The sequence below is a fragment of the Anomaloglossus baeobatrachus genome, chromosome 8 (genome assembly GCF_048569485.1).
Source record: "Anomaloglossus baeobatrachus isolate aAnoBae1 chromosome 8, aAnoBae1.hap1, whole genome shotgun sequence".
NCBI classification, from domain to species: Eukaryota; Metazoa; Chordata; class Amphibia; order Anura; family Aromobatidae; genus Anomaloglossus; species Anomaloglossus baeobatrachus.
The window spans coordinates 62878193-62901451 of record NC_134360.1 but is presented as its reverse complement, the minus strand read 5'-3'; the positions used below and the strand labels follow the sequence as shown (position 1 = coordinate 62901451).

Below are 23259 nucleotides of genomic sequence, written 5' to 3'. Positions count from 1 at the left end.
CTTTTCGAAGCACTACCAAGTGCATGCTCATGCTTCGGCAGATGCGAGCTTGGGCAGACGCATCCTTCAGGCGGCTGTCGCCCATTTGTGAAGTTAGGTTTTGCCTACTTCTCAGTTTTCTGTTTATTCCCACCCATGGACTGCTTTGAGACGTCCCATGGTCTGGGTCTCCCATAAGGAACGATGAAGAAAAAGAGAATTTTGTTTACTTACCGTAAATTCTTTTTCTTATAGTTCCGACATGGGAGACCCAGCTCCCTCCCTGTTGCCTGTTGGCAGTTTTCTTGTTCCGTGTGTTTTCACTGGCTGTTGTTGTAGACAAAGGTTCCGGTTGTTCCGGGTTTTGCTCTATCTCTACTTGTGGGTGGATGTCCTCCTTCAGCTTTTGCACTAAACTGGCTAGATTTGGTTATCCAGGGGGTGTATATGCTAGGAGGGAGGAGTTACACTTTTTAGTGTAGTACTTTGTGTGTCCTCCGGAGGCAGAAGCTATACACCCATGGTCTGGGTCTCCCATGTTGGAACTATAAGAAAAACAATTTACGGTAAGTAAACAAAATTCTCTTTATTTCAAATAATAGCCTTTTTTTTACTATTTAACGGTAAAATCGCAATAAATTAATTTTCATTAATTTAATTGTCGGACTCTGTGTATGTGTAAAGGGTCATATCAATCTTTATTTTGATGTCCAAAAAGCATGTGTGTTTAGTTAGTCCAACGCATTTTTTCTGCACCTAAAAAGCAGGTAAAACGCTGGAATTTTGATTTTGCTTGCGTTTTCACATTTCTCATTGACTTCTATGTTATCAAAACGCTGCAGAAATGGCAAAAACAATTGACATGCTGCTTCTGTGAACGCATGGTTTTTGCCACAATTTCTGCAAATTAAACGCAGCGTTTTAAAACGCAAAGTGCGGACGGAAAATCATCCTTTTCCATAGACTATTATGGAAAATCAAAACGCATGCGTTTGGGCATAAACGCTGCAGCTCAAAACGCTGCGGAAACGCAAAGTGCGGACACAGCCTTAATATCTCTGGTAAGTGGAACCTCTTTCCAGGATATGCCTTTTTCCCTGTTTTCTATACACGATTGGCTGACTGTATTATTAAAGTAAGCTTTATAAAATGAACAAAACACTCTTCTATGCCTTTTGAACTAAAAATTAATAAGAATTTTATTACGAGAACTCGGGAAATCATTGCAGCACAAGCGTTGTGGTGTACTGAAAGTTTCTGCCTTATTACATCATGTGACCAGTTTATATAGTACCTCAAACAAAGAAACAACTCCTCTGAAATATGCACCAATAAGAGCCACAGGGGTGTGTATAGAAATGTGAAACTTCCCCACTCATCAGCGTTAGCCGAATCCTATGACATTATTCAGTTATAAGACAAGATGGTTTCTTTAAGAAAATGGATTCTCTTCTCAAGAAAAAAAAAAAAAAAAAAATTATGCATATATTTTACAAAACACCACGGAAAATTCATAAAACATTTTTTTCACATTGAACAATTAGAAAAGACTTACTATGTAGCATGGTTTTCCTAGTTTCTATAGCAGAGAACACGTGGAGGGTGTACTATATATTTTTTTTTTTTAATAAGGCAGGTAGTAGGAGAATGACTATTTTTTTTAAAAAGAATGTCAGCAGATTTTTGCATAATATAAGGCAAGAGAGCCTGATTCTAGGGTTGTGTCACTTATTAGGCTGCATGCTGTAGTTTAAATACAGTTAGTGTTATCAGCAGGAGATGATCACTGCAGGACTAAGGCGGGCTTTGCACGTTGCGACATTGCACGTGCGATGTCGATGGGGTCAAATCGAAAGTGACGCACATCCGGCGTCGCAGTCGATATCGCAACGTGCAAATCCTTTTTGATACGATGAACGAGCGCAAAAGCGTCGTTATCGTATCATCGCTGCAGCCTCCGACATTTCCATAATGCCGGTGCAGCGACAGGTGCGATGTTGTTCCTCGCTCCTGCGGCAGCACACATCGCTGTGTATGAAGCCGCAGGAGCGAGGAACTTCACCTTACCTGCCGCCGGCTGCAATGAGAAGGACGGAGGTGGGCGGGATGTTTACATCCTGCTCATCTCCGCCCCTCCGCTTCAATTGGCCGCCTGCCGTGTGACGTCACTGTGACGCCGCACGACCCGCCTCCTTCGGGTCGCCGGCCAGAGGGACGTCGCACGGCAGGTATGTGCGTGTAAAGCTGCCGTAGCGATAATAATCGCTACAGCAGCTTTCACTAGATATCGAACGTGCGACGGGGGCGGGACTATTGCTGCAGCATCGGTAACACATTGTTACCGATGTTGCAACGTGCAAAGCCCGCCTAAGTCTCACACGCAGAGCAGTCCAGCCAATCTGTGTAACCCCGCCCCCACTACTGATTGGCAGCTTCCTGTATACATTGTCAGCAAACTGCCAATCAGAGGAGTATGGACAGGGTTATACACAGGACCGAAGTTAACAGGAACGCAAACAAGGATTCTATAAAAACGACACCTTGCAGCCCAGTAAGTGACACATACCTGGTATCAAGCTCTTTTGCTCTATATTATCCTCCTTTTAAAATTATATAACCAAAACCTGCTGACCGATTACTTTTTTTTCATAAACTTTATTATAAATGGACCATGTTAATAAGCTGAAATAATGCAGGATACAAAGGCCAGAGATGGTGTGAATGCATTTATGTAACATGTTCATTATATAAAAAAAAACGCAACAGGTAGTATGATTCCCCAGATCAGTACGAGTTTGTAGATACCAAATATTGTGTATATACAGTGTGTCCACCCATATCCTGTCCACCGCCATTAACATGAGAACGGCGGCAGCTATAGGCATAGAAGTGGTGTCTAGGTATAGTAAAGTAGCCATGCACTACGCAATGAAACACCTATAGCGCCACCTGGTTGAAATTAACGGAGGTTCCGTTTTTTTGCCTACCAGATAATGGAAGAAAACGGACCTCAATATGTTAAAAAAACAGATCCAGCAGATGTTGTTTTTTTAAAAAAAGGAACAAAAAAGGTTAGGTCTTCACAACTTTTTTTTGCCCACTGATCGCTGCCAGATCTGTTCTTACGGTTGATTACTGGATGTGTGAGGAGACTGAATAGTGTTCTGGTCACAATCTGTGACACAGTAAGAGCTGAGCATGATGCTTTTAAGGGTATATGAACCATGGTCATGAAAAAGCTTTTTTGGCATACTGTAATGTTCGTAAATGGGTGTAATCTGGTTTCTGTACTGCGCTTTCTTTCATGACTGCTTTGCTGACATCTCTGCTCATGAGCGTGCACGCTCTGATCTCAGTATTTCCCATGCACTCCCTTCTCCGATCACCAGTCTGCATCTCCTCCACCTGCGCTGTCACATAGATAGCACCAACATGCACCGACCACAATTACGGCTTCAGTGCTCAGTAGCAGATTTGTTTTGGGCTCATAACCATGAAATATGAGCTGTATGTACCAAATAAAGAATATTTGTTTTTTTTCGGACTCTACTTTCATAGAAAAATTAAAAACATTTTTTTACACTAAGAGAAAAAGAATTTTGTTTACTTACCGTAAATTCTTTTTCTTATAGTTCCGTATTGGGAGACCCATACCATGGGTGATTAGCTTCTGCCTCCGGAGGACACACAAAGTACTACACTTAAAAGTGTAGCTCCTCCCTCTGAGCTTATACACCCCCTGGAGAACCAGATCTAGCCAGTTTAGTGCAAAAGCTGAAGGAGAATAGCCACCCACAAGTAAAAACAGAGCAAGAACCGGAACAACCGGAGACTCTGTCCACGACAACAGCCGGTGATAACACGCGGAACAAGAAATTACCAACAGGCAACAGGGAGGGAGCTGGGTCTCCCAATACGGAACTATAAGAAAAAGAATTTACGGTAAGTAAACAAAATTCTCTTTTTCTTTATCGTTCCTATGGGAGACCCAGACAATGGGACGTCTCAAAGCAGTCCATGGGTGGGAATAAACAGAAAAACTAAGAAGTAGGCGGAGCCTAACTTCACAAATGGGCGACAGCCGCCTGAAGGATGCAACTGCCCAAGCTCGCATCTGCCGAAGCATGAGCATGCACTTGGTAGTGCTTTCAAAAGGTATGCAGGCTAGTCCAAGTGGCAGCCTGACAGACTTGTTGAGCCGTAGCCTGGTGCCTGAAAGCCCAAGAGGCACCGACAGCTCTGGTCGAGTGTGCCTTGATCCCCGGCGGGGGAGGCACCTGAGAACACTGGTAGGCATCCGAAATGGTCGACCTAATCCAACGGGCTAAGGTCGGCTTAGAAGCAGAGAGGCCCTTGCGCCGACCTGTGGTTAGCACAAAAAGAGAGGTGCATCGCCTAAGAGCAGCGGTGCGAGACACATAGATCCGGAGAGCACGCACCAGATCCAGAGTATGCAACTCTTTTTCAAAGCGATGAACAGGAGCCGGACAAAAGGAAGGTAGGCTAATGTCCTGGTTAAGGTGGAAAGGAGAGACCACCTGAGGACGAAAGTCCGGAGTCGGACGGAGAACCACCTTATCTTGATGAAAAACCAAAAAAGGTGACTCCGAAGAGAGCGCAGCCAAATCGGAGACTCTCCTGAGGGAAGTTATGGCCACTAGAAAGACCACTTTCTGTGAAAGACGATGCAAAGAGACCTCCCTAAGAAGCTCAAAGGAGGATTTCTGCAAAACCGTGAGAACCAAATTGAGGTCCCAAGGATACAAGGGCCGCCGGTAAGGTGGAATGATGTGAGACGCGCCCTGCATGAATGTGCGGACCTGAGCCAGCCGGGCGATACGCCGCTGGAACAGTACTGACAGAGCCGAGACTTGTCCCTTGAGAGAGTTGAGGGACAGTCCTAGCTGCAGACCGGACTGTAGAAAGGACAGAAGGGTCGGCAAGGAAAAAGGCCATGGAGAATGGCCGGAAGAGCGACACCAGGACAGGAAAATTTTCCAAGTCCTGTGATAGATCTTGGCGCAGGAAGACTTACGGGCCCGAGTCATAGTGGAGATGACTTCAGGAGGGATACCAGAAGCCGTCAAGATCCAGGACTCAAGAGCCATGCCGTCAATTTGAGAGCCGCAGAATTCTGGCGGAAAAACGGACCTTGTGAGAGAAGGTCTGGACGGTCCGGAAGATGCCAAGGCACCTCTACGGACAGAAGGAGCAGGTCTGGGTACCAAGCTCGCCTGGGCCAGTGCGGTGCAATGAGGATGACTCGACGGCCCTCCATTCTGATCTTGCGCAGGACTCTGGGCAAGAGAGCTAGAGGGGGAAACACGTAGGACAGACGAAACTGGGACCAGTCTTGAACCAGAGCGTCCGCGGCGAATGCCTGAGGATCGTGGGAGCGAGCCACGTAAACGGGAACTTTGTGGTTGTGACGGGATGCCATTAGGTCCACGTCCGGAGTGCCCCATTTGCGGCAGATTGAGTGAAAAACTGCCGGATGTAGGGACTACTCGCCACTGTCCACGGTTTGACGGCTGAGATAATCTGCCTCCCAGTTTTCCACGCCTGGAATGTGGACTGCGGATATGGTGGACTTGGAGTCCTCCGCCCATTGAAGGATGCGTTGTACCTCCAACATTGCCAGGCGGCTGCGTGTCCCGCCTTGGTGATTGATGTAGGCGACCGCTGTCGCGTTGTCCGATTGGACTCGAATGTGCCTGCCCGCCAACAGGTGGTGAAAGGCTAGGAGAGCTAGAAGCACAGCTCTGGTTTCCAGCACATTGATTGAAAGGGCTGACTCGGACGGAGTCCAAGTGCCCTGTGCTCTGTGGTGGAGACATACCGCTCCCCAGCCGGATAGGCTGGCATCCGTGGTGAGAATCACCCAGGACGGAGTCAGAAAGGAGCGCCCTTGGGACAGGTAGAGGGGTCGAAGCCACCACTGAAGAGAGCTCCTGGTCCGTGGCGACAGAGCCACTAACCTCTGTAAGGAGGAAGGCCGCTTGTCCCAACAGCGGAGAATGTCCAGCTGCAGAGGACGCAGATGGAACTGGGCAAAGGGAACAGCCTCCATGGAGGCCACCATCTGACCCAGCACCTGCATCAGGCGCCTGAGGGAATAACGGCGGGGCCGCAGCAGAGAGCGCACCGCCAGTTGGAGGGACTGCTGTTTGACTAAGGGCAACTTCACAAGTGCCGGCAGAGTCTCGAACTGCATCCCTAGGTACGTGAGACTCTGGGTCGGAGTCAGAGTGGATTTGGGAAGATTGACAATCCACCCGAATTGGGCTAGAGTGGCAAGAGTGAGCGAGACACTCCGCTGACAGTCTGCGCTGGATGTACCCTTGACTAGAAGGTCGTCCAGGTAAGGAATCACTGCCAACCCCTGGAGGTGCAGAACCGCAATCACTGCTGCCATGACCTTGGTGAATACCCGAGGGGCCGTGGCTAACCCGAAAGGGAGAGCCAGGAATTGTAAATGTTCCTCTCCGATTGCAAAACGTAGCCAACGCTGGTGTGAAACTGCAATTGGCACATGCAGATAGGCATCTCTGATGTCGATGGATGCCAGGAAATTTCCTTGGGTCATTGAGGCAATGACTGATCGCAGAGACTCCATGCGAAAATGCCGCACCTGAACATGCTTGTTGAGAAGCTTCAGATCCAGGATGGGCCGGAAGGAACCGTCCTTTTTGGGGAGTAGGAAGAGATTTGAGTAGAAACCTCTGAACCGTTCCCGGGCGGGAACCGGCACAATTACTCCGTTGGCCTACAAGGATGCCACGGCCTGAGAGAAGGCGGCCTTGGAGCAGGGGGGAGTTGACAGAAAAAATCTGTTTGGCGGGCTGGAAGATAATTCTATCCTGTAGCCGTGGGAGATGATATCCCGCACCCACTGATCGGAGACGTGTTGAAACCACGCGTCGCCAAAGTGGGAGAGCCTGCCACCGACTAAGGATGCTGCTGGAGCGGGCAGATAGTCACGAGGACGCTGCCTTGGCGGCAGCACCTTCTGCGGTCTTTTGTGGACGCACTTTTGGACGCCAGTTGGATTTCTGGTCCTTGGCTGAGTTAGTGGACGAGGCCGAGGGCTTAGAGGACGACCAGTTGGAGGAACGAAAGGAACGAAACCTCGACTGATTCCTGCCCTGGACAGGTTTTCTGGTTTTGGTTTGTGGCATGGAAGTACTCTTCCCGCCAGTAGCTTCCTTAATAATTTCATCCAGCTGTTCACCGAACAGCCGGGACCCAGCAAAAGGGAGTCCAGCAAGGTACTTCTTTGAAGAAGCATCTGCCTTCCACTCTCGAAGCCACAAGATCCTGCGGATAGCGAGGGAATTAGCCGAAGCCACCGCAGTGCGGTGAGAAGCCTCCAGCATGGCAGACATGGCATAGGATGAAAAAGCTGAAGCTTGGGAAGTCAAGGAAACCATTTCGGGCATAGATTCCCTGGAGAGGGAATGCATCTCCTCTAGAGAAGCAGAGATGGCTTTGAGAGCCCACACTGCTGCAAAAGTTGGGGAGAACGAGGCCCCTGTTGCTTCATATACAGATTTGGCCAGAAGGTCAATCTGGCGGTCAGTGGATAGATTGCTTTCGGTCTAAAAATAGCGCAATAAGGACGTCTGCTGGTGATATTCGTTGTACTTTATTAATTAATTAGGTACTCCTATTGATACAACGCGTTTCTGCTGAAACGCGTTGTATCAATAGGAGTACCTAATTAATTAATAAAGTACAACGAATATCACCAGCAGACGTCCTTATTGCTCTATATTTATACCGAAAGCAATCTATCCATATACCTTCTCCCTATTGGGAATCGGTAATAGCTGCAAAGGACCTGCTGACCTATTAAAGAATCCAGCTGGTTAGCTGGAGGATCGAGGACCAAAAAAACCTGAATTCCATGGTGCCGGTGGAACTCAGTAGCCGACAACGATACCCCAAGTCTGGATTCTTTAAGCCTGAACACAGGATTCAGATCGGAGGAACTCCAGACTGATAAGCTTTCACTGAAGTTGTGCGGGGGCGCACAACCAGCAAAGGTGAGCAGTTCTTATTATTTAAATGCTAAAAGGTTTCCACGGATGCTTCTCATAGTGCGCTTGTTCTGTTATCTATTTATTTAAATCTGGCGGTCAGTGGAATCCTTAAGAGAGGTGCCATCAGCCACCGACACAACGGTCCGGGCTGAGAGTCTAGACACCGGGGGGGTCTACCTTTGGGGAATGAGCCCACTCCTTGACCACCTCAGGTGGAAAGGGAAAACGGTCATCAGAACCACACTTTGGGAAGCGTTTGTCAGGACAGGCCCTGGGTTTGGTCACAGCGGCCTGAAAACTGGAGTGGTTAAAGAACACACTCTTTGCCCTTTTAGGCGAGGTAAACTGGTGCTTTTCTGCCAGAGACGGTTGTTCCTCTGATACTGGCGGATTGAGGTCCAGTACGGAATTAATGGACGCAATTAAATCACTAACATCTGAGTCACTTTCGGACAGATCAATGGGGTATATGGAGTTAGCCTCCGAGCCCCCAGTAAAGGCATCCTCCTCGTCCTGCGAGTCAGCTCCGGAATCAGAGCCGCGGGACGAGGAAGGAGAGGGAGCCCTGCGTCTCTTCTGAGAAGGACGGGGTCTGGGACCAGATGATGAATCCTCTGTGAGCTCCGGTCCTGAGAGACCCCTAGCAGCAGAGGCACCCTTTGAAGGGGGCTGATGCATATTCAGCAACGTTTTGGACAGAAGTCCCATGGACTCAGCAAAGGACTGGGAGATAGACCTAGAAAAGGATTCTACCCAAGCCGGGGGTTCAGCCACAGGAGCAGGAGCAGCCTGAGAGACCCCTGGGGGGGCGATTCCAGGCTGAGGCACCGTCAGGTTAGAGCAGGCATCACAATGTGGATAGGTGCTCGATTCAGACAGCAGGAGCTTACATGCAGTGCATACTGAATACAGCTTTGGAGCCTTGCTCCTCGTGTGAGACATGCTGCTGGAGTGGGGGCTCTGCCAGAGAATGACCCCCAGAGAGTATATACAGAGGTCCACAACCAGAGGTTGTGGCTTACCAGACCGCTGGAGCGGTGTTGTGTGCCCTCCAGATCCCGAAGCCCAGACCCCAAGCACCTCAGCAGGGATGCTGCAGACCAACGCTGCAATGACTGATCGCAGGGGGAACGCTGAGAAAATGGCCACCGGAGCGAAGGGAGGGGGCGGGACTTGCTTAAGGAGCGGGATCTGGAGGGCCATAGAGACCTACAGGGGAGGGGACATACACTGCAGTGAGGAGTGTCCCTCCCCTGTGCAGAACGGCCGCCGGGCGGAGCCGAGCCTGTCCCTCTGCATGAATGACATGCGAGGGTAGAGAAACCGAAACTAGGCCTTCGGCGAAGCCGGGGCCTAAATTTGAGCGGTGCGGCCGGCGCGCAGGCACCATCGGCGCGGTTCTCAGGCGACAGCCAGAGAACCCGCCGGAAATGTCATAAAACACAAACAGCACACTCTCCCACAACAATAAAGTACAGGGACCCCCAAATATAAACGTCTCAGGTACTTAGCTTGCTGAGACGCAGGGTTCCAAGTCCCTGGGGATGAGTGCTCCGGTCCATCAGGGTCCTGAAGGGCTGCGGATGGAGACCGGTCTCCTGCAAAGCATGGAGAACCGTGCTGGCTCCCACTTCAAGCCAGAGCCCAGGAGGGATGGTGAAGGAGCACGGCATGTAAGGCTCCAGCCTTGGAATCAACCTTAACAACACCACCGACACAGTGGGGTGAGAAGGGACATGCCGGGAGTCAAGACTTGGACCCGCTTTTCTTCAAACTCTTTCCAAAAATCAAAAATCAGATGAGAATGCATTTGTGGATGTATGCCTCCTGAACACAAAGTGATAAACTGGCTAGATCTGGTTCTCCAGGGGGTGTATAAGCTCAGAGGGAGGAGCTACACTTTTAAGTGTAGTACTTTGTGTGTCCTCCGGAGGCAGAAGCTAAACACCCATTGTCTGGGTCTCCCATAGGAACGATAAAGAAACATTAATTTTAACGTGGGGTGACAGTTTTCTGATACATCTGGGAACCCGTGGGCAGGATTAGCATATTAAACCATGAATCATCCATTAAACAGTGTCAGGCGATGTCGCGAGCGATAGCACTCGCCCACGTCGGTGGTGCGTCACAGCGTGATCGCTGCCGTAGCGAACAATATCGCTACGTCAGCGTCACACGCAATTACCTGTTCAGCGACGTCGCTGTGACCGCCGAACAATCTCTCCTTTAAGGGGCAGGTTCGTTCAGCATCAGTAAGCGGCCGCCCAATAGAAGCGGAGGGGCGGAGATGAGCGGCCAGATCATCCCACCAACCTCCTTCCTTCCTCATTGCCGGCGGCCGCTTGTACGATGTTGTTCCTCGTTCCTGCGGTGTCACACGTAGCGATGTGTGCTACCGCAAGAACAACAAACAACCTGCGTTCCAAACGAGGAACGATTTTTTAAAAATGAACGACGTGTACACGACGAACGATTAGATATCTTTTTGCGATCATTACTGACCACAAAAAGGTGTCACACACAACGGCATCGCTAACGAGGCCGGATATGCATCACCAACACCATGACCCCGACGATATCTCGTTAGCGATATCGTTGTGTTTAAATGTGCCTTTAGGCCGATTTTACACGTCTGTGAAATATGAACCTGGCTCAGAAGCATAAATTAGGTTGTAATATCGGTCAGCAGACTAGGGTTCAGATCTGGGCATTATAGTTCATATATGGCCCTTAAATATGTCATTACACATGTGACGACTCAGCATTTGGCCACTTGTGTAGGGGGTGAACAGTTCTTAATTAGGCAAGATATATTGTTCCTTTGTTAAACCAAGAGAAATTAGCCATTGTCTCATGTAAGACTGATTGGAGTCCAACGTCTGTGAATGTGTATTGCCTCCTATATACCGTATATACTGGCGTATAAGACGACTTTTTACCCCCTTAAAATAATGGCTACAGTGGGGGGTCGTCTTATACGCCGGATATACAGCGGATATATAGCAGGGGGCCGCACTGTGTGAGGAGGTGGTTTTTTTTCCACTGTCCAGTATAACCAATAGGATTAGTGCAGTAACGCCAGATTCCCCTCGCATCCATGCAGGGACATTAATGAAGAGCTTACATGCTATGTGCGCACGTTGCGTACTAGCCCAGCACCGTAAAAGGTGCGCTTCAGAGCGGAGCTGAAAAGCTCCGTTCTGAAGCGCATGGTGCCGGCGAGAACGTGCGCTCTGCCTGCAGCTCCTGCCATAGACAGAGCAGGAGCTGCCGGCAAAGCGCACGGAAGAAGTGACATGTCACTTCGTGTGCATATTGCTACAGTAAGTGCTGCTGCCGACCCCGCTCCCTTTCTCGGCCCGGTGACTCCCCCGCCCCTGCACTAATCCTATTGGCTATACTGGACAGTAAAAAAAACACCTCCTCACACAGTGCGGCCCCCTGCTCTTAGCATACTGTAGCATACTGAATATGTAAAGAATATGTAAGAATATGTAAAAATACATATAGAAAAATCACTTTACTAAGCTATATGGAGGGTTAACAACAGATTACTATCCTTTAGTACGGTAAGCTGTTTTTAACCCTCCATATAGCAATTTGGCCATGTCAGTATGACTTTTTTTCATTTGGGAGCGGGGTAGTCTTATACAGTGAGTATATCCCAAATTCTATATTTTTAGGGCAGAAGTTGGGGGTCGTCTTATACGCCCAGTCGTCTTATACGCCGGCATATACGGTAGTTCAGAGGACAATTATCTAGTTGGATTGAACTTGCGACTAATGAGAAAGTAACCATCTCCACCAATCCTGTAAGAGAGCTGAGGGGTTTAAAAAGGGCTTGCTTCTGTCACCAAAGAGATATTCTACATGACACAAGCCAAGGAGCTATGGTTCCAGCTGTGAAGGATCACAGAACTGCTTCACTTGATATTTCTACATAACCTCAGCCAAGAAGCTACAGTTCCAGCTGTGGGGGGGATCACAGAACTGCTTCAAGATTCATTCTGCTGGATTTCTGCTTTGGATTTACGGTTCCAGCTGAAGGTTCACAGAACTGCTTCACTGCTCAACACTTAGCCTACATATTCGCTTGGGAGAAGCCAGGTTGGGATAACTTTGCCATCTAGCTACATATCTTACTGTGCTTGATCAGCTTCAAAATCATGCCGCTATCTCTTTTCAGTGGGTGCCTGCCAAAAGTGGGGTCCTGCTGGACTGGGATCATTGGTCCTGGAATCCTCGAAGTCACCAGGATTCTAATCCCTGGCAGCCAGCGGATGGACGAGATTGTCCCTTATACCATCTTGTGTTTTGTTTGGAATGTACGATATGTTTTTGCCTGTTGGTGAACCAATAAAGTCTTAACCATGTGTGGTTCCAACTCCCTGTGTTGTCGTAGTAGTGTTCCCATGGAGAAGGAGTGCGGACATTCAGTGGGATGAGCCCTGATCCATGCGGTCTTTCTGCCAGCGGACAAGAGCACCCACTGACCCTCATGTCTCCACAACACGTGCACAGGCTTTATATAAAATTAAACCAATTATATATAGATTTGGTATTCTGTCTGTCTTGCTCCAAAATGACGTCATTACAGTGACAACCGGCGCCACACCGCGCACGCTAAAGAGCCTGCAACCAACGGCTCAGCTAACTGAACAGCCCGAACTACGGGCCGACGGGATGACGCCCGGCACTTTTCCCCGCACCCACATGGAGCCCAGACTTTCCAGTGAGTGCTATATCCCCGGGAGCCGACACCGGGAACCCAGCCAACACATACCCACCGCTCGCCTCCGCCCCCCGCACACATTACCCCACTCGGCTCCACCCCCCGCCGCATGTATACACTGAACACACACACACACACACGAATAGTCACCTGTCCCCAGCCATGCAGTCCCCAGCACTGACGTCCTCATTACCATGGCCCCGCTTGGCTCCACCCCCCCTGCACTCCGCCCCCCGCACACATTACCCCGCTCTGCTCCACTCCCCCGCACTCAGCCCTCCGCATGTATACACTGAACACACACACACACCTGGATAGTCACCTGTCCCCAGCCATGCAGTCCCCGGCACTGACGTCCTCAACGCCATGACCCCACTCGGCTCCACCCCCCTGCAATCCGCCCCCCGCACACATTACCCCACTCAGCTCCGCCCCCCCGCACTCCGCCCTCCGCATGTATACACTGAACACACACACACACACACACCTGGATAGTCACCTGTCCCCAGCCATGAAGTCCCCGGCACTGACGTCCCCAGCGCCATGGCCCTGCTCGGCTCCTCCCCCCCTGCACACATGGCCCTGCTCGGCTCCTCCCCCCCCCGCACACATGGCCCCCACCCGGCTCCGCCACCGCTGCTCCCGCTCTCTGCCGCCCCCGACTCCTTTCTTCACATACAGCTGGCAAAAATTATAATATCAAAATTTTCATCAATTGTGACACTAGCCATTACATTATCATTCAATCTGCTAACCTACATACACATTCTAGACTACCCGATACATTAGAATCAGGCCACCTTCTAGATATATATAAAAGCTTACAGATGACAGTGACAACCTAGGTGACCACACAGACAAATACAAAGTGGGTTACAATCATTTTAATGTTCTAAAACATATAGAAAATTATGTTTTAAAAAGGGGTGAAAGTTGTTCCTCTTCTACAAGTAAAACGACATTGATCGGGTTAGTCACAGACACGCAATCACAGCTCACACTTTACACCATCACTTGTAAAATCCTCTGTATAAAATCGGACAATATTAAAATATATTGTCATTTATATTTCCTCGACAGAAGGAGGAAATTAGCTGCTCTAATGTATAAAAATGAAAACGTGGAAAAATGTCCGGTCTGAAGAATTGACCCAACGCAAACAATTCATTCAGAATTTTGAATTCTCTTCAAGAAACTTGAGTTGGTAAAGCTTCAGGATGTATTTGCCGTACTTCTCTCCCAGGAGCTCCTGTAAATGAGACTGAAAGGGAAGAAAATGTACAAGCTGTAATCAGTTATGCCTCAGTAGACGTTTTCTATACTGTCGTAACCTATGAACTAAAATTCTTAAAAAAAAAAAAAGGGTAAAATTGGCGGCTCTAAACAGCTGAACATATATTAAATGGAATCTGTGACCAAATTTCTGATGTAGGGGCAGACAGCCTGGATCCAGAGATTGGACACTTAGTGGGCTGCCTGGTGACGTTTTGATAAAATCCCTGTTTTCCCTGCTGTAGATGTAAGAGTGGTGAAAATTCTGAGCTGTGTATAACCCCGCCCACACCCCTGATTGGTAGCTTCTTGTATACATTCTCAGCAAGCTACCAATCAGTGCTGGGGGCGGGGTTACACAGATCAGCTGGACTATTCTGCACAATAAAATACTGATTGTATTGAAACCACAGCAAGGTTCTGAACAACCGCTAAGGGTACTTTCACACTTGCGTTGGACGGCTTCCGTTGCTATCCGCAGCCTTGAGGAATTACAGTAACCGTTGCAGGAAACAGTTATATTCCTCATAGACTTCTATTAGCTACGGATAGCAACGGATGGTCTTGCATTGCATCCACTCTGCGGCGTATCAGTTATTTTGACGCTGACCGTCAGTGACCGTCGGCCGGATGGAACGCTGCATGTAGCGATTTTCTGCACTTGGCGGAAAAAAACCTATAACGGATTGCGTTATTTTGTACGATCCGTAGCATCAGTTGCATGCGTCACACAACGGATCTATTTTGTTAACAGCCGTTATTAATCCGGGCGAAGCCGGGTAGTACAGCTAGTTTCCGAATATTATTATTACTACATCTACTCCATATTGGGATCTTGGAAATGAGAATACCCCTTTCACTGTAATTCAGGTTAAAGGGGTTGTCTGATGACAATATATTGATGACCTCTCCTATGGTTAGGTCAATATCAGATTGGTGGGGGCTGACGGCGAACACTCCCCATTGATGAGCAGATACTAGCTCCTATGGCAGCTGTATGTAAACACATTGAGCTGAGCTGCACCGAACAGCGCCATTCAATGTGTAGTGGTCACTGCCAGGTACTGCAGGACGGCTCCTATTCTGTTGATAAGAAGAGGTCATCAATATCTTGTGACTGGACATCTCCTCCAATCAGAGTGATACAAGCTCAATCTGACTGGTGAGGAAAATTAAATGAATGTGCGGTTTAGAACACAAACTCCCTTTTTCCACACTACAGCCAGAAGTTAAAGGGAACCGGTCATGTGAAAAAATGCTATTAACCTGCAGATATCTGGTTAATCTGCAGGTTAATAGCGTTTTGAAATTGCTGGCGCCATTTTATTTTTTCTTAAAAGATACAATAAGCAATGAGTCCACCCTAATGGATTTTAAACTAAAACATTAGATAGTAAGAGCAATTGTTATCTCAGCATTGGAGATGAGTACTCACAGAAGAAAAAAGTCAAAGAGCCCAGATTAATCAATGCTTAAAAGAAAACACAGTAAAAAAGAGAAGGGGTGACATATAGTAAATACACAGTCGTATCGGTAAGGCCTCATCTACCGAAACAAACTCAATACGCGTTTCGCATCAAGCTTCATCAGGGGATGGTTTGAACTTTGTACATTTGTTTTGTATAGATATCTCGATTTTGCCGTGTATATAATCTTACTATATTTAATCTTAGGATACTAATGTAGATCATCGATTTTTTTCCTATGGATCTGAGCACGTACACTGCATGGATATGCAGATGATTAGGTGCTCTGTACAAAAAATACAAAACTGATGCTGGGATTGAACTGATTTATGCACAGATGTACATCATATATTATATAATGTGCTATATGATATTAAAGGGAATCTATCAGCAGGTTTTTGCTATGTAATCTGAAGACAGCATGCTGTAGGGGTTTACACAGATTTGTGTCCTGTTGTATACCTGCAATATTTGTTTTTGCTTCAGGAGATTATCAACTCAGCTTGTCTGGCATGCACCCTGCTGTGATAAGCACCTCACCATCTATAGACATTGTATATAGAGAATGTGGTGTGGGCAGTGGCAGCTTTCTGAATCCGCTGCATTGCCAAGTCTATGAACTCTGACTGTGTCACAACTACTGCACCCAGTAAACTAATTGATACATCACTGGATTCAAAGTCTCTTTTCCTACATTATGTTTCTGTTTGATGATGTAGCAAAAAGCTGCTGACAGATTCCCTTTAAAGGGAATCTGTCAGGTGATTTTTTTTTTTTAGTACAATATGAATGTTATCTTTAATAGGACTTACGTAGACCTAGACCTTTTAGGGGTACTTTACACGTTGCGACATCGCGACCGATATATCGTCGGGGTCACGTCGTTAGTGACGCACATCCGGCGCCGATAGCGACATCGCAACATGTAACTCCTAGGTGCGACGATGAACGAGCACAGAAGCGTACAATATCGCTGATCTGTGTAACGTCGTTCATTTCCATAATGTCGGGTCAACCGCAGGTATGATGTTGTTTGTCGTTCCTGCAGCTCCACACATCGCTGTGTGTAAACCCGCAGGAGCGACAAACATCTCCTTACCGGCGTCCCGACGGCAGTGCAAAAGGGAGAAGGTGGGCGGGATGTTATGTCCCGCTCATCTCCGCCCCTCCGCTTGTTGGCCGACCGATTAGTGACGTCGCTGTGACGCTGAACGCACCTCCCCCTTGAAGGAGGGATTGTTCGGCGGTCACAGCGACGTCGCCGAGCAGGTATGTGCGTGTGAAGCTGCCGTAGCGATAATGTTCGCTACGGCAGCGATCACCACATATCGCATGTGCGACGGGGGCGGGTGCTATCTCGCTGCACATCGCTAGCGATGTCGCAACGTGTAAAGCCCGCCTTAGGATCAACAACTTTTATTGCTGTAGCTGCTTCTGTTATCTTGTTGTACACTCTTGAGAATTCAGTGTCTCCTGCAGACTAGTCAAGTGTATGTAAATACAATCTGCATAAGCACTGCCCCCCCACCTCCCAGTGCATTCACTATCACCACTGAGAAGTGGGAGGGAGTATGGGTGGGGGCAGCAGTGTAAATTCAGTTCAGATTTACTATAACTGAGGCTAGCACTGAGAGGTGTGAGTGGGGAGTAGTGAATATGCAATTTGTATTTACATATGCTTGAATAGTTACTACATCACATTGAATTCTCAGGAGCTTACAACAAGATAACAGGAGAAGGTAAAGCAATATAATTTACTGATCCTGTTAGAGCTGAATAAGCCCTATTTAAAGATGTCATTCGTATTATACTAGAAAATCACCTTAAGTCACAGCATAAGGGCTCTTCCAAGTGTCCATCATCACCGGTACGATCTAGAAATGCAATACACGGACTGGCCACGCTTTTCCAAATCTGAGTGTGACAGCCTCATAGAAATATATGAAGCGGTCACGCTCGGGTTGGTAGATGTGCTGTCAGTCCAAGCAATCCTGTGATGTGACAATTTACCTTGGTATGGTTCTATATAATAATACTAATGGCTTACCTCTTTCAGATCATCATCCTCCTCATCCATAATGTTGTACACTTCTTCTAGGACTTTAACTCCTAGTCCCTGTACAACTTCAGTCCTCATCACTTCAATCCCTCTACGGAATTTGTCTTGGACTGTTAAATCTAAGCAAAAGAACACAAAAATGACTAATTTTACCAAAATTCTGATGGATAATGCTCTCTTTCATTTTACAAGTTATGAAATGCTGTGCTACAAATCCAAAACTGCTTAAACTTCAATTAAAGGGGTTTGTTCGTCCAGCCCTAATGTGAGAAAATACAAGCCATTTTGTGTTGGGCAGAAACTATCTTGTCTTATAGCTAAGTGAGGTCATGGGGTTCGGCTAGAATTGATGGGCGAGGACGTTTCACATTTCTACACACACCCCTCCAGCTCTTATTGCTACATGGTAATTTCTTTGTGTGAGGTACTATATAAACTGGTCACATGATGTAATAAACCAGAATCTTTAAGTACACCATGCTAGGCTTTGTTGCATTGATTTCTCTAAGCGCTTGTAAAACAAAATCTTATTAATTTGTAGTTCCAAGGACATAGAAGCAGAGTATTTTGCTCACACCTAATTTAATACTTTAACAAAACAGCCCAGCATGCTCTAAAATGATTGGCTCCTCTTCCACAACTGCCAGGGTCCTCCGCTGGTCTCCATGCTTCTTTTCTTTTGTGAATGGACAAGGGACCAGTGCAGTCAATCACGGGAACAGTCTGATGATTGGTAAAACGATAGTTTAAAATATGCTGGGCTGTTTCTTTGAAAAAAATAAATAAATATTCACTTTTTTTCCATCGATCGGTTGGACCCAATATTACCAGTTGTTGTGATCGCACAATATATTATATATTAATATATATATGTATATATATAATTGCCTTATTCTGTCTGTCTGTCTGGCTGGCTCCAAAATTGTGTCCTTACGGTGACAAACAGCGGATTGGCCGCTGGGCTCGCCATGGCCCCGCCCCCCCGCACGGATTGCCCGCTCGCCTCGGCTCCGCCCCCTCACACGGATTGGCTGCTCGCCTCGCCTCGGCTCTGCCCCCCCGCACGGATTGGCCATGTCCTTACGGTGACAAACAGCGGATTGGCCGCTGGGCTCGCCATGGCCCCGCCCCCCCCGCACGGATTGGACGCTCGGCCTCACGGATTGGCCGCTCGCCTCGGCTCCTCCCCCCGCACGGATTGGCCGCTCGCCTCTGCTCCGCCCCCCCGCACGGATTGGCCGCTCGCCAAGGCTCCACCCCCCCACGGAATGGCCTTTCGCCCCGAGGTGAGCGCATCAAGGTCCTGCAGCGGCGGAACACGCACGCACACACATAAGGACACACATACACACACATCAGATCACACTCACTCTCACACACACCTCACACACACATCAGATCGCATCCACACACTCACAACATACCGTGATATCGCTTGCTTCTCGGCGGCGATCCTGTGCGTGCAGTGACCTTCCAGGACCTGCCGGAGGATCACATGGCCGGAAGCATGTGGTATCTCCGGATGTTGTGAGTGTGAGCGCGTATGTGCGATATCGTCAGTGTGTGTGTGCGTGTATGCGATCGGATGTGTGTGAGTGTGTTCTGATGTGTGAGTGTGTGTGTGTGTGAGTGTATGCGATCGGATCTGTGAGTTTCGGCAGAGGAGCACGGCGTGCAGCACAGCTGCTGGGATCGCCCACCGGTGGGCACAGGGAGAAGTGGGGTGTGTGTGAGTGTGTGCGATCAGATGTGTGCATGTATACTGTCTGATGTGTGACTGTGGAGCACGATGGGGGGTGCACAGCATGGGGGATGGAGCACGATGGGGAGTGCGCAGCATGGTGGATGGAGCACGATGGGTAGTGCGCAGCATGGGGGATGGAGCACGATGGGGGGTGCGCAGCATGGGGGATGGAGCACGATGGGGGGTGCGCAGCATGGGGGATGGAGCACGATGGGGAGTGCGCAGCATGGGGGATGGAGCACGATGTGGAGTGCGCAGCATGGGGGATGGAGCACGATGGGGGGTGCGCAGCATGGGGGATGGAGCACGATGGGGAGTGCGCAGCATGGGGGATGGAGCACGATGGGGAGTGCGCAGCATGGGGGATGGAGCACGATGGGGAGTGCGCAGCATGGGGGATGGAGCACGATGGGGAGTGCGCAGCATGGGGGATGGAGCACGATGGGGAGTGCGCAGCATGGGGGATGGAGCACGATGGGGAGTGCGCAGCATGGGGGATGGAGCACGATGGGGGGTGCGCAGCATGGGGGATGGAGCACGATGGGGGGTGCGCAGCATGGGGGATGGAGCACGATGGGGAGTGCGCAGCATGGGGGATGGAGCACGATGGGGAGTGCGCAGCATGGGGGATGGAGCACGATGGGGAATGCGCAGCATGGGGGATGGAGCACGATGGGGGGTGCACACCTCCCCCCAAAACACACACACAGCCACACACGTACTGCACAACACACCACACACACACTGGGAATCACAAACACTGCCCTACACAGACACCCACACACACAGACAACGCTGCACACACACAACACCCAACACACAAACACCGCGGCACACACAAATATACGCACATACTGCACAACACACACATTGCACAAAACATACCTCCCCCCAAAACACACACACACACCCCACACCCACACAAACCGCGCAACACACACACACACAACGCTACAGACACAGCGCTCCACAAACAACGCAACACACAAACAACACCGCTCTCACCCCCCGCCACACCCAGACAACACCCAGAACATGTACAGCCCCTACACAAACACTTGGTAACTACACACAACAACACACATATGTATATATAGAGATATATATATATATATATATATATATATATATATATATATATATATATATATAACAAAAATCATACATTAACTACACAATACGTAAATTCTAGAATACCCGATGCGTAGAATCGGGCCACCTTCTAGTATATATATATATATATAAAGGTGTGTGTGTGTGTGTGTGTGTGTGTGTGTGTGTGTGTGTCAGGGATTGGCATCTGCACCGTCGCAGCTACAGCCACAAAATTTTGCACACTCACACTTCTGGACCCCGAGAGCGTCATAGCCTATGTTTTGAGGGGAAATTTTAACCCTGCGCTTTACAGTTATTCACCAAAAAACCTGCCTCCATTAAAGCGAATGGAGCTGGGAGCCACAGTGCAGCCAGGACTTCAGAAGAATGCGCAGCCACGCCCTTAAATGAAATGTTGCGTGTCACAATGCAGCCAGGGAAAGAGACAGACAGGGAAAGAGGCAAACACAGACAGGGTAAGAAACAGACATAGACAGGGTAAGAGACAGACACAAAGAGACAGACACAGACAAAGAGACAGACTGACAGTGAAAGAGACAGACAGGGAAAGAGAGGGAAAGAAAGAGACAGGTAAAGAGACAGACACAGACAAAGAGACAGAGATAGACAAAGGGAAACAGACAAACAGGGAAAGAGAGGGAAAGAGACAGACAGGGAAAGTGACAGACGGAAAGTGACAGAGATAGATAGACAAGGAAAGAGATTGAGACAGACAGAGAAAGAGACAGACAGTCAGAGACAGACAGGGAAAGAGACAGACAGACAAAGAAATACAGGGAGAGACAGAGATATATACAGAGGGGGAGACAGACATTATAATTACATTTATATCTATTTGTTTAGTGTTTTTTGTGTGCAGAATACATTTTTGTTAATACATTCTATTTTGTTAACAGCAGTTATTGACCCGAGTGAAGCCGGGTAGTACAGCTAGTATAAAATATACAGGCGGCAGCGCTGTGGTTCTCCGTCTGTACTCCTGAATGTTGTTGGTTACCATTATACAGACACTATGTGCCCACCTGGTGCTAAGTCTTCCAAGCTGATCTCTTCTTGCTCCTCGGATTTCCGTCCATGTAACATTAATGTGTCTCTGTATCGCTTGTTGAGCCGGAATTCTTTAAAGGCCGCCGGTGGCATCTGAACGTTGTCTTTCTCCATGTGTAACGTTTCTGTCATTAGATTTACGAGATCGTTCATTTCTCCAGAATCTGAGTCTTTTCTGTGAAGAAGGAAAAAAAATTCAGCTATGATCATGCCAGGCTAAGACACGCCAATACAGATCACAGTCACTAGGCTTTTCAGTAGCATTTTACATTTGCAAAGTTGCTAGAAGAATTTTATATTTATGAACATATCAATTGTACACGTCATGTATTTCCATTTGGTGGGTTTCGTCCAGCAGATCACCACTGAGCAGCATGTGAGGCATATTAGCCCTGAAGATAGAAGACCTTGTCCCACCATTCTCTGTTTTTTCGTGCTGCAGCGACTACATACAGCCCAAACCATTCCTGCCTCTAGCTTAGTAAATCAGCGCCGTTTCATCAATAAAATTTGGGCATTTTTTTATGTTTCTCATATTTCTATTAATAAAAATCGTATAACAATATTAAGCTGATACTTTGTGTTCTGTAGGGATCACTTTTCAGCATTCGCATGATCATCACAGACAGGTAACAAGTGATGAGCGAACAGTAACTATTCGGGTTCGGATTATTCCTAACGAATCCCAATATACCGTATTTTCCAGATTGTAGGACGCACTTTTTTCCCCCCAAAACTGAGGGGAAAATGTGTGTGCATCTTATGATCCTGATATGGCTTATCGGGGCGGCGATGATGGAGTGAGGTCACAGGAGGCTGGGTCGCTGATCCTGAGCGCTCGGATGAGGGGGTGTCACTGCAGTGGAGCGGCTCAGGAGGGTTACAGGATGGAGGGTCGGCGATAATGTGGGCTCAAGGGTGTTGCGGCAGCGGCGCCACTGATCTGCCCGCGGGCTGTGGGCTCCATTACACTGCCGGCGATTAACGTGATGGACCTCAAGAAAATGGCCATGGGGTCAAACCTGCACACATGCTGCCTCCGTGGCCATTTTCTTGAAGTCCATCGCGTCAACCGTCGGCGGTTCAATGGAGCCCACCACCGCGGCACCTCCGAGCCCACAGTATCGCCGACCCTCCGTCCACTGACCCTTCTGAGCCACCATACCCCCGCCTCTGGGCCCGCAGCCTCGCCGTCCCCACCTCCTGTGACCCTCCTGAGCCGCTGCACCACCGCCGCTGCCCCCGGTGTGATATAAGACCCTCATCTTAACATTAAAAATGAAAGTTTGAGTCCAGAAGAAGAATGGAACTACGTGGATGGAGACCAAGTATAGCTCATGAATACACTAGGACTTATAAACTCTCATTCTTCTAGCTTTCAAACGGATTATACAGCTATCTGGACATGGATTTTCACAGTAAGTACACCAGCCCCATCAGGTCTAAGAGAATTTTAATTGGTTATTACTGTTCAGTTATACTTAGTAATTACCTTTCTCTATAATCACCATCTGATTTGTCAGTGGAATTGGTAGAGGAGCTCAGATCACTCTCAACATAAAGCCCATGTGAAGAATGTCGCCTTTCCTTTAAAAGGAAGAGAACAGTAAATAAAAAATGAATGACAATAGCTCTAATTTGCTTACTCAAAAATAAGAGGGTTGTTCACTTAAAGGGAAACTGTCAAGTGAAAAAACACTATTAACCTGCAGATATGAGGTTAATTTGCAGGTTAATAGCACTTGGGACTTGCCCAGAGCTGGCACTAAGAGCCCTGCTGCCGGGAGGAAATTAACTATAAT

At 48.2% G+C, this 23259-nt stretch overlaps 1 protein-coding gene across 3 annotated transcripts in view; it reads right to left on the bottom strand.

Annotated features, from left to right (window-relative positions):
• Positions 1 to 13629: 13629 nt before the first annotated feature.
• NEK4 (NIMA related kinase 4) overlaps positions 13630 to 23259 on the bottom strand; it is a 114439-nt gene continuing 104809 nt past the window's right edge. For all 3 annotated transcript variants that reach the window (XM_075321732.1, XM_075321733.1, XM_075321734.1), the window contains 4 exons: positions 22950 to 23044; positions 21433 to 21632; positions 17539 to 17669; positions 13630 to 14014 (listed from right to left, as the gene is read on the bottom strand). In XM_075321732.1, coding sequence (XP_075177847.1) covers positions 13922 to 14014; positions 17539 to 17669; positions 21433 to 21632; positions 22950 to 23044 — 519 coding nt within the window. In that variant the 3' untranslated portion in view covers positions 13630 to 13921. The remainder of the gene's footprint in view (positions 14015 to 17538; positions 17670 to 21432; positions 21633 to 22949; positions 23045 to 23259) is intronic.